Raw genomic sequence first — 13,041 nt, 5'->3', positions numbered from 1 at the left:
ATTTCTACATTAATGTTGCGACGTGTCTCTACAAAATCTCAGAGTTTCGACAAAAGATGAACCACTCCATTTTTGTAGAACACGTGTGAAAATCTATTCATTAAATCTTCCAAATTGGTATTACATATACCTTTTTAATTTTTTTCTTTCACGAGATTGGAAAAACGAAAAAAAGAAAATATTTTCATATTTAAAATTTTAGTATCTGCAAAATTTCAGGTGTGTTTTGTAGCAATCGATTTAATTTCATTGTTTGGATTATTCCCTCTCTCTGGAGGTTATTGGCTGAAAAAAAGAAAGAATGAAAAAAAACAATGGAATAACGTGGGAATCGTAAACTCTTTTTTATCAGCGAATTGCAGGTCAGTCGACATGTGTCAGAAAGTAGGTCGAATCCCAGAAGGTGTCTAATCTATACCTATAGACTCTCAGAGAGAGAGAGAGAGATTTCCATTTGTTCAGAATATGAATGGACGGGAATATGATAGGGGCTGATCGATGATGACAGAGCGATTGACTATGCGGTTTGAGTGTCATTTACCAATCTATATATAAACCCTCCCTCAAACCTCCGTACTTTTGTGCTTTTTAAAATTTCTCCTGCAAAACTGAATATAGTAAAGTTTTATACATTGACATTGTGACATAGAATTACTTCACGTATTTACTGAAAAATTACAAGACTTTAATCTTGTTCTTGTAGAATTTACAATAGACAAAAAACAATAAATCTCGCGTACACTAACTCTGAATTTTTAAACAGTGCTGAAGCTCTCTAAAGCTCTTCCAAATAATGCAACAAAATTCCTCTTTTTTTGGATATAAAATTCAATTTATTTTGATTTTTATAGCGTGAAAAATAACTGCAGTGAAGTCTTTGAAGGTTTTTAATAATTTTTTCAAGTTAATTAAGTTTTTGAAATTTTTAAACTAAAATTTGTGTAAATAATTGAAATTAAAAATTTTATTGAAAATTATTATTTTTAAAATACTTTGTTACAATTTTTGAAAATCAAATATAGAATTTTAATAGCAAATTTTCAAAGTAATTAAATTCTTAAAATTTTTAACGAAAAATCTTCAAATGAGAATTAGCTTAAAAAAGTAATGTAAAAATTTTTTTTTTTAAATAATTCATAAATTTTTGTTATTATAATCCTTTTGAATTCAATTATTTTAAATATTTCCAATTACATATTTCTGAAGATTGAAATATCTATAATGAAAAATTATATACGTCTATTAAAATTTGGTGTAAAAAAAATATTTCTTTATAGACTTTTTCATTGTAATTTTTTTAAATTCAATTATTTTAAAAATTTTCAACTACATATTTCTGAAAACTAATGTCTATAAAAAAATAATCATATTAAAAGTTTTTAAATAGTCTAAATTTTTAAATATTATTAAAATTTTGGAGTCATCAATCAATTTAAAAAATTTTAAATGAAATTCTTCGTAAAATTAAATCCTTTTAAATTATTCACAAATTCATTTAAGAAATTCAATTATTTTCGAAAAATTAATTAAAATTATGTTTTACAACCTAATTTTAATAACTTTTCACAATTTAATTGTTAAAAATTAAATTATTTTCAATATTTTTATTGACATTCGAAAATTTAAATATCTACAAAAAATAATTACATTAAAGAAAATCAAATTTTTTAGAATTATTAAAATTTTTCAGAAATCAATCATTCTCAATAATTTAAAAAAAATTCCTTCAAAAAGTTAATAACTTTTTTATATTGCCCACGAATTTATTTAAAAATTCAATTATTTTCAAAAAATTGTCGTAGATCTTTTGGAAAATTAATATATAAATAATAATTGATTTAGAGAAGAAGTTTTGTTCAAAATTCTAAAAAATCATTAAATTTTGGAAGGGTTATTACAAAATTTTTTGTTATGTAATTTTTTAGAATTATTAAAGTTTAAGAGAAAATAATTATGTTCTTAATTTTCAAATATAATTCTTCCAAAAATATATTATTTTTTTTAAATTGTCAACAAATTACTTAAAAAAGTGGAATTATTTTCGAAAAGTTATATTACAATATTTTTAAAAAACTTTCTCAGAATAAATTTTTTTTAAATAAAATTCTTCAAGAACTTGATTTTTTAAAAATATTTTTTAAAATTTCTTTTAAAAAAATCAATTATTTTTCAGAAACTTCACTAAATTTCAATTATTTGGAAATTTTTATATAAGTAAAAAATCATTTAACTTTCAAAAATTAATAAAAAATATTTAAAATTAAATTCTGAAAGGGGGTAGAGTTGTAATTTTGGAAAATAATCTAATTAAAGAAGGTTTAAAATTGAAATTTAAAAAATTTTAATGCCCGTGGAAAAATATATTACAAGTTTTAAATTATTTATATGTATGAAAAGTATTGAAGTTTTGAATAATTGAATTTAGAAATCAGTGAAAGGTCAGGGAAATAAAAAATTAAATATTTGTGACAATATTGAATAAAGCAAAGTGCATTTTAAGTGCGTGTTAAAGTCGATTGGTGACCTAATTTGATTTTGCTCAAAAACTCTTATTTTTAATGATCATCCTAAAGTTCTAAAGGTTCAAATGAACAGAATTTATTTATTTCTTCATCAAATAAAAATTTTTATTACATAATATAGTATTGCCTCTATTTAAAAAAATGAATTGTAAATTTTCAAATATTAAATATTTTATTATTAATTTATTATTTTACATATTCTCATCGCAAATGAGAAATAATTGGATTTGTACTTTTTTCTTTAAATTTAGTATTTCGGGTTGAAATATATAATATGATATGATAAAATTTCGAATTATACATATTTATTGAAACGAAATATACAATTAGTAATAAATTAATTTATAATTGATTGCTTTAAACATTGAGAGATAATTTACATGGTCGTTATTTATACGAAAACAGTATATATTCAGTTTTTAAATATTAATAAAAATGCTGATGATTTTTGTCTATATAAAACTTTAACCTAATTAAAATAATTAGTTATTTTGTAAAATTCTATAGAATATCCGATTGAAATTCCAATTATAATTGTTTAATAATTCCATTGTAAATCAAGACTAAAAGCAATCCTCTGAATATATGTATTTAACATTAAATATTCACAATATTCACACTGATTTTAACAATCCAATAATTATTAATGAGAGACTGAAATTGCTGTATTGAGAAAGGAAAAATTTTTCATTATTGTATTCTTTTTGTGGAAAATCTTTTTTTTTTATATTTCTCGTTTTTCGAACATTGCGAACTTTGTTCTTATTATCTGAATTTTATATTTCAATTATTTACATTTTGAGCTGATTGTAAACTTTAATCTTTGTCTAATTACTCTATGTTTGCTGTCTGGACGAAACTTGTTTTTTGTTCAGAGAGAAATATTATCAGTCAATTTTGTGTGATTAATTTTTACAACTTGTGCATTGTAAAGCAGTCGGGAAATATTTTTGTTTTTAAAAATTAATTTCTTAAAAAATTTACGGCTAATTATGCTAGTAAGGAATCATCTCGATCCTTCACGTTTAATTGAAGTGGAGATCCCAATGTGTTTATAAAACGACTTCTTATCGACATTGGTTCATGATTCCAGTCCATTTGAAAATTGCGAACCATCTGTAAATCGATTCATTGATTAGTTTAGCTAAGAATTCTTTTCTCTAATTGTTCCTAGAACATTTTTAAATTAAAAATTTTTATTTTTCATTTGTGGATTTATTGTTATTATTCCTATTTTTTTAAATAATGTTCTGCTTTGCATTTTTAATTTGTATTTTTAATTACTGTACAATACCTTCATTACGAGAGTTGTCATTTCAAGTTCGGCAAAACGTCTCCCAATGCAGGTTCGAGGTCCAAAGCCAAAGGGCATGTATGCAAATGGATGTGCATTTGAGGATGAAAGTGGTCCAGTATTGCTTCTCAACCATCGTTCAGGTATAAATTCTTCTTCTTGTGGAAAATATTCTGACTTTCGTGATATAATTGAGTGGGCACCAACAACGTGTACATCCTTTGGTATTTTATAACCCCCAATTACCACATCATTCACCATAGTTCTCATATTGCCAAATGCAACTGGTGAAAGTCGTAAACTTTCTTTGATACAAGCCTTAAGGTATGGCACCTGATTTAACGAGTCATATGTAACTGGAGAATCCTTTTTTGTCAATACCGAATCTATCTCAGCTTGCAATTTCTTTTGCACCTCAGGATATCTCGAAATAAAATAAAGCGTCCATCCTGCTGAATTTGATGTCTGAAAATTTATTTTTGTTAGTTGATTATACTAAAAGTAATTTACTTAGGTACATAATTTAACAGCGTAGTTCTGGGCTATTTTTTTAAATAGTTTTTTTATTATGACGAAGAGTAAATGCTTTTTTCTTGAGGCGTGGCTAAAAAGGCTAGGCCTAAAGTCATTTTAGATTTTTTCCTAATACAAGTGGCTTTAAATCTTTTTGTTTGCAACTTTCCTTAAATAATAATAAATTTATCGTACAGATTCTTTTTTTGGTAATTAATTAAATTAACAAACAAACCGTGTCAATTCCAGCAACAAGCATATCCATTGCCATAACTTTAGCCGTTTGTTCATCAATTTTCAGCAGTCGTTGCAGCATACTTTCGTCATTTTGATTTTGATTTAATCTTTCTTTCGCTTTGTTGATATATTTAGCAGATGTTCTAAAACAAATTATGAATAAAATTTAAATGAAACGGAATGATTAATTTTTGATGTAGTAAATTTTGCTTTTGATTGCGAACATACCCATATAGTACGTCTAAAACTTTGAAAAATTGTTTAAGCTTCTTTGTTGTGTAGAATTTCCATGGTGATGGTAGTACTTCCAATTCATACATGAGATCAAACATATCGTGAACCGCATTGATCATTTGTTGCGGTTCGGACTGTGGATCTAAATTACTTTCCAAACTTCCCATTCGATGGTCCAACGCAATGGCACAAATTGCTGTGGATGTTAAATTGCCATTAACCAGTATATAGTTGTTTATTTTCAGTAAATAGTAATTGCTATTTATTCTAGTAAAATTTCAGAATTAATATTATTTTAATCTCTATTTCAAGCATACTTTACAATTTTTGAAGTTAATTTTTCTACGCTCGAAGTAGATTTTATTAATTTTTGCAAAAATGTACTATGAACGTAGTAACTTTTTCTTTTGTAAATAGTAAAAGTTGACAGTAATGTCAGAGCATTTTTTTTTTGTATCTGATTTTAATTTGAGAAAAAAGTGGGTAAAAGTGAGTTCGTATTAGTGGATTCGCAAAGTAAAATTTCGTGATATTTCTTCCATGAAAACTTACATTCCAGGGCCCATTTATTCATTTCATTGTTGAAAGTCGCAGGAAGCTCTAACGTTTTAGAATCTCTGAGTTGTCTTATCCTTTTAATGAAATCATTAGAAACTTGGTCGATTTGAGACACATGTGGCTTAATTGTTCGTGGTTGCATCATGGCTTGATTAACTTTTGAACGAAAATCGTACCACTCATCGCCTTGACTGTAAAAATTAATTATTCATTTAATTGCCTAGTATATAAACTGAAATTCCTTTCTCAAGCAAAAAGAAAATGTTATTTTAAGTTGCAATTTGAAGCGCACAATTTTCCAAGCAGATTCTTTAGAAAACAATTTTTCTTTTCTTTCGAACCATACTGAATTCAAAACTTAATTTAAATATTGAATTTCACGCTCGGTGGTATTTTACTAAAACAGTTTTGACTCAATTAATTAATATAAATTCAGGTCGCGGACTCTAAGACTAGAAAAATTGGAGACAGTAAAATATCGCAAATAGTAAATTAAAAATTAAAATCCATTTATATTAATTACCAAACTAATTGATTATACTTAAATTGATTATTATAAATAATTGTAGAATTGCTAATATTGACGAACTAATTGATCTTGAGATTCAATATGGAGATGCTTCTCTCCACCTGCGAACGTCAAGGTCACCGCTAGATGTCAGTTCAGTTAATAAAATCACATTCCTCGCCACCTGTTGGCGACCTTGGCGTTCTCAAGTGGAAAAATAACATTTTTTTCCTCAAAAAATTTTTTATTTCTAAACTTAGTCCGAGGCTTGGCAAATTTTAATTTAATTTTAGTTTAATTTTTAATAATTTTTAATTTTAAAAATATAAAACTAATGAAATGAGATTGAAAACTAATGTTTGAACAATATAACCTCGTAGCTAAACCGGGTTTTTGAAAAATGTGTTTGTTAGCTTGTCGATAGTAATGCAAAGCTTCCATTGATTCTCTTCTTGGTTGTCGAGTTTCCAAACGGTACATTCTCTCACAATATTCGGGTTTAAATAAAATAACCATTGGTTTTCGAAAAAGTAAACCTTCGAGTTTAACCACATCGCCATAGTTTTCGTTAAGGTAAATCATTTGCTCGACGAGTGGAACATTATGAAATTCACCTGGAATTTTTAAAAATTTATTTATATTTAATTAAAAATTAAAAATAACATTATTTTTCAATCCATAATAGTAATTTTTTAAAATAAGCAGTCAATTTGCAATAAATAAAAAAAATTTCGATAAATTAAATTTCTCAACAAAGTAAAGTTATTTTTAAAAAAATATATTTAAATTATTAAATAAAACCATCGATAATTGGAATTTTATCTATGTCTTAGATTCAGGTTATCGAGAGTTACTGTACTTAAATTTAAACAGAAAAAATATTTTCTTCGTACGTATGCTCAAAATTTTTGTGAAATTAATTACACACAATTTCTGAATGTTCAAACGAACGTAAACTTTTGTTGATAGAAATATTTTCAAAAATTACTTATTTTAATAATAAATTAAAAACTAATTAAATATTTAGAAATGTTATTTTATTTATTGATGGTACTTAATACATAATAAAATTTTTTTATTTGAAGTGGAAATAATTAAATTTTATTCATTTCAACGTTGGGAAGTTTGAGAATATTAAAATTATTTATATAATAATAATTTATTAAAATATTTTTAAAAAATTAAATTATATGTATAATAGTATTTATAAATATTATCAATAATCAGCAAATAATGAAACTTCAACGCACCAACGTATGGAAAGAATCTATGAATATTTCCAATAAGAGGCAAAGGTTTCGGTCCTGGTATTTCCTCAAAAGATCGAATCATCCGGCTTTTGTCACTTATTACCTCATTATTAATTATTTTCGCTTTAGTTATCAATGAATTATTTCTCACTCCCACGCTGGACAATTGTCTTAAATTTTTTAGCACACTTTGACAATGCATTTTCATTAAAATAGTAAAATGTAATTTAAAATTATTAATTTAAAATTATTTTATTTTGATTAAAAATTATTAATTTTAAAATTATTTTATTTTGATTAAAAATTTATAAAAATATTATCATAATATAGTCATTTGAATATTGATTTTTTCCAAATACATTTTTAATTGTCTTGTGTGTAAAATAAAAATTGCCTTCCTGTAAAAGAATAAATTACCTTTTATCAAAAGTTGTCTTTGTTAAAATAATAGAAATTTATCTCGATTTTATTCTATATTTGTAAACATAGCGAAAATAGTGAATGAAATTTATGTGTATAGTATTAGGTACATTAGCACTCGTTCGGCCTTGTCATAGTAAATGAACTTTAATTTCTACGATATTAAGTCACTTTATAGCCTTGCGAGTGTACTTCCTGATTTATAGTTCTTTTTTTTTATTTCTAGGATAAAAAATTTTCTTTTGTGAATAATTTTTTTGAATATACTGAATTTTTTAATTTACTGAATATTTTTATTGGTATTGAAAAATTTTCTAAATCATTTGTTAAGCAATTGATAGAAATTGATAAATTATTTTTCTAATTGAAGTAATTTTTTAGATTTTTTTAGAAAACCTTACAGTTTAATTTAATTATTATTAATTAATTTATAATTAATTCTTAATCAATTATTTAATTATTAATAAAAAATTAATAATTCAATTATTATTAATTAATTTTATTATTTTATTTTTATCTTGATTTATAAAAAAATAAATAGTTGATTGTTATTATTAATTGATTGATTGATAAATTATTTAATTGTCAATACAGAATTAATATTTCAATTAGTCTTAATTGATAATTATTTATTAATGAATTATTTAATTTATTAATAAGGAATTGATAATTCAAGTTGTTTTTGTTCGTTTTTCTTTATATTAATATCGTCAAAAAAATGTTGAAACCAAGAGTCATTTCATTTACGACTGTAATTAATTTTTCAATTTTTCATTTTTCCTATTTTTCTAATGATTTTTATGATCCTCTATTGCTCAAATTGAGAGTCATTAAATTAATATTTACATATATTGCAAACACGTGGAGTAAAACTGGTTATTGAAGATTCATTCATTAACTTTTTTTTTGTTGTTTTCGTCAATGTAAAAATGTTACTAAAAATTAGAAAGAAGTAATTTTTTCCCTACGGACTAAAAATACAAATTTAGAAAGAAATCGAAATAAATTACAATTTTATAATTAAAATTTGGTGTAATAAATAAATATTAACAAAATAATGGATGGATTTTTTATTAAATTTAAAATCGCAAAATAATTAAAATAAATTTTCTGTAGGCATTTAAATTTAATATTGATTAATTAATAATAATTAATAATTGATTGATTAATAAAAATAAACTAATAATTATCTATCAACTATGGGTAATAATTGTCAATTAGTTGAATAATTAATAATAATTGATTATCAATTAGTTAATAATTAGTAACAAATAATTACCAATTGGTTAATAATTAATAAAAAATAATGATAAATTAGTTTAATAATTAATGACAATAATTATTTAATTAATTAATAAATAAATAATAAAATTAAATATTTAAACAATTATATATTTTTGAATAATAAAAAAAAAAAATTCTGGGTCTTCTCATTATTATGTGAATATAATTTAAGAATAATGAAATGCATATAAAATGATATAATAATTTATATTAATATTAATTTATTATATAAAAAGAGAACAAAACTATTTTAATTAAAATTAATTGAAGCGTTCTGGTATTTACCCTTAATTTTGAATATTAATATCCAATCAATGTGCCTTGTACATGGGTATTCCTTGGAGAGAATTTACTGCATATCTGCTATTACGATCATTATTAATCAACAAATCATTGTTACTTGCGCGACGTATTCAACTATCACTTGTAAATTGATTTCTGATTTACTTTCACAATATTAGTTTAGTTTTATAGTTGAATGTCAATTGGTTCTAACAATACTGCGAGTTTCGTTGAAAATTCTTTTTGCCCGCGAACATTTGCTTTTAGAGTGTGTTTCAATTGCTTTATTGCACGCGCGCACGTACTGAGTCATGACAAGATTAATCATAAGTGTTAGAGAACCTGTTTTTCACAAAATAATTACAACAAATCTCGTTTCATTTACGTCAAAATGCGGAAGTATTTTTGCGTGAAAATTCTCGGCATTCCATTTATATATATTTATAATTGTGAATTGGAATTTTAATTTTATTTCGTGTTGTTTGATGTAATTATATATTGTTTGCATTGAATTCCAATATAGGTGAAAAGTTTTGAACGTTCAAATAAACGAAATTTTTTTTCTATTCTAAAAATTAAAATATATAATAATAATAATAATAAAAAATAATAATAAATAATAATAATAATAATAAATAAATGTTAATTAAACATTTGTTCAGTTAACAATTTTTTTTTAAACAAAAAATAATTTTTATAATGAAATACAAATTAAAAGAATTAACAAATAAAATACTCTTTAAATTTGAATTACTAATTCACATTAGTAAAAATTTCTACTAATTTTAATAAGTTTTCAGTGAAACTTTGGTAAACAAAAATTTTTAGTTACTAACTGCCTCGTAAACTTTGAAATTACAACGAATTTTAATACAAAACATTCAATTTTTTCTATAACTTACAATAATTTATTTTCAAATAACTTAATTTTTAAAGAACTATCATAAAATTATGACTCATAAATTATTTAATAAATAATTTTTACAATTTTCATAAATAGGGGAACATAGTCTAGGTCGGCCACCTTTTTGACTTTTGTTTATAACTTTTTTTTAAAAATAAATTTGGACAATTGAAGTATATGGTTGGAAAGTCCTGTTTAATAGGAACATTTTTTCTGTACAAAGTAAATTGACAGGTTTAAAAATGAAAAAGTTATAAAGATTTAAAAAAAAAAAAATTTGTAGTCCAGGTTGGCCATTACAGTCAAGGTCGGCCATGTTTAAAATTCAAAGGGCATTAATCGTTAAAAAATAAAATAACATGTTTGGAGTTACGGAAAATTGATTCTTTATTGTTTACAGTTTGTAACTTAATGAAATAACAAAATAATAAAAATAAACAATATAAAAAAATAAATATAAATAAAAAAAAATTTTGCACTAAAATATTAATAAAATTAAATGAAACTATTAATAAGATGATCAATTATATTATGAGTTATACAGAATTGCAGTTTTTGCAAATGAAGTAGCTCGTCCTCATCTTTGCGCATTTTAAACACATAGTGGCCGACCTTGACAGTAAGTAACATTACCGAATTGTTGTAACCATAAAGAAATACGTTTCGGGATTCGATTTTTTACTTTGTTTTCCTTTCAACCATGAGTCCCACAAATTTTCTGCATACTTGCCTTGACGATTCAATTTGTTTTTTATCTTTTATTAATGGTTTTTCACATTATGCACAAAACTTTTTTTGAGCTTTTTTTGTACCGACGTCACAGAAAACACAATTTTAGATTTTCCGAAAATGTAATTGAACAAAAAGTTAGGTTTCACTAAGACAAGCTTCGACAAAAATGCGCGTAGGTGGCGCTAGTGAACTTGACAAAAAAACGCGAGTGGCCTACCTAGACAGTAGGCCAACCTTGACTACATTCCCCTACTAGATTGACAGAAAAATTTTAGTTAAAAGTACTTAAAAAAATTGAATTTTGGAAAGGTTATAAATGATTCCAGAAATTCAATTATTTTCAAAAGTTACAGAAATTCTTCGCAGAATTTCAATTATGTTCAAAAAAAATTTTTTTTTAAATTCTCGTCAAAGTTTCAATTATCTTTATAAATAATAAAATTCTTCTTCGAAATTGAATTATTTTTTAAAATTTTAATAAAATTCTTGGAAAATTTTTACAGGAATTCAATTATTTACAAAGATTTTAATAAATTTCTTTGGAATAATTAAATTATTTTCATAAGTAATAAAATTTTCACAGGAATTCAATTATTTAAAATACAAAGTTTCATAAAATATTTTGAAAAATATTAATTATTTAAAAAGATTTTTATAAAATTTATCGCAAGAATTCAATTTTTTTAAAAAAATTAAACAAAGCTCTTTTCAAGAATTTAATTATTTTTATAAATAAGAAAATTCTTCATTGAAATTCAATTATTTTAATAAACTCGAATAAAATTCGTTGCAAGAATTCAATTATTTATATAAATAATAAAATTCTTCACAGAAATTGAGTTATTTTTATAAACTTGAATAAAATTCGTTGGAAGAATTAAATTATTTTCAAAAGTAATAAAATTATTCGCAAACATACAATTAAGTTTAAAAATTGAAAAAAAATTCTTATCAAAATTTCAATTATTATCTTTATAAATAATAAAATTCTTCTCCAAAATTAAATTATTTTAGAAAATTTTAATAAAATTCTTGGGAAAATTTGAATTATTTTCATAAATAATAAAACTCATCGCAGGATTTTATTTATTTTTGATACAATTTTAATCGAATTCCTCGAAAAATGTAATTGTTCTTAAAAATTTTATTAAAATTCGTCAAAAGAATTCAATTATTTAAAAATTTGTTGATAAAACTCTTTATGAGAATTCAGTTTTAACAAACATTAAATTATTGAATAAATTATTTATTTTTTAATTTGAATAATTGAATTCTCCTAGAATTTTCTAATAAAAATTGATTTAAAAATGAATTACCGAATAATCGATTTATTATTTATAAAGATAATTGAATTCTTGCAACGAATTTTATTAGATTTTTTTTAAATGATTAAATTTTTTTGAGAAATTTTACTACTTGTAAAAATAATTGAATTTGGCAAAGGACTTTATTAGAATTTTTGTAAATAATTAATTTTTTTTGAAAAATTTTACTACTTATAAAAATAATTGAATTCTGTCGAAGAATTTTATTAGGATTTTTGTAAATAATTAATTTTTTTTGAAAAACTAAAAATAGTTGAAATCATCATGATTTAGCTTCGTATGAAATAAATTAGAAAATTAAAAAACAAAAAATAAAATTTAACTAAATTAAAAATATTTTATTATAGTTTTTTTTGTTAAACAAATTATTGGAAATTAAATTTTTTATTAGATAGCCATCAGTGTCAGAGTAAATGTTATCTTGGGTCATTATTGTTAGACACTGAATTTAGTCCAAGTTTACGTAAACTCGAAAAATAAGTTCCATTATTATGTGTGTATATATATATACATTTCCACTGAGACACTTTTATCACTGTCGGAAGTTTTTATACAAAAGTAATAAAATTTTTCTGGAACTACACTTTATTTTTTTTTATATTTTTACCATTGCATTATTTTTTATAAATTGTACTTAAAATTTTTCAATTTTAAAACAATTTTATTTGCTTAAAATTTAAATCAGTTCTCTAAATCGGAGTTCGTTAAAAATCCTCGTAAATTCGTAGCTAATTGTTTCATTAATTAAATAAAATACTTTTCTAATAAATCAAAATATCCGGAAAATAAATAGTCAAATTGAAATAGTTTTCACAAGAATTTAAGTTAATCTGCCATAAATTAAACAGGAATTTAAATAATCAGAGTTATTTTAATCTCAACGATAAATAGATATATTAGTGTTTAAATCAGTGAGAATCTTCTGCCAATAAAAACAGTTATCTGTAACCAATTAAAATTAGAGAGTATACACAGATT

The 13,041-nt window shown here is 23.0% G+C and overlaps 1 protein-coding gene across 1 annotated transcript; it reads right to left on the bottom strand.

The window, feature by feature from the left end:
• Positions 1–2,810: 2,810 nt before the first annotated feature.
• LOC122512899 (probable cytochrome P450 49a1) lies at positions 2,811–7,435 on the bottom strand. The gene is made up of 7 exons (XM_043629034.1): positions 7,117–7,435; positions 6,240–6,480; positions 5,353–5,549; positions 4,795–4,996; positions 4,565–4,709; positions 3,817–4,281; positions 2,811–3,638 (listed from the first exon to the last, which is right to left on the bottom strand). The coding sequence occupies exons 1-7, from the start codon at positions 7,322–7,324 to the stop codon at positions 3,513–3,515; spliced, it is 1,584 nt and encodes a 527-aa protein (XP_043484969.1). The 5' UTR covers positions 7,325–7,435; the 3' UTR covers positions 2,811–3,512.
• Positions 7,436–13,041: the final 5,606 nt, after the last annotated feature.

This window comes from Leptopilina heterotoma, unplaced genomic scaffold, assembly GCF_015476425.1.
Source record: "Leptopilina heterotoma isolate Lh14 unplaced genomic scaffold, ASM1547642v1 Lhet_13, whole genome shotgun sequence".
Taxonomy (NCBI): domain Eukaryota; kingdom Metazoa; phylum Arthropoda; class Insecta; order Hymenoptera; family Figitidae; genus Leptopilina; species Leptopilina heterotoma.
Note: the sequence above shows the minus strand (reverse complement) of the source record. Positions and strands in the feature narration are given on the sequence as shown.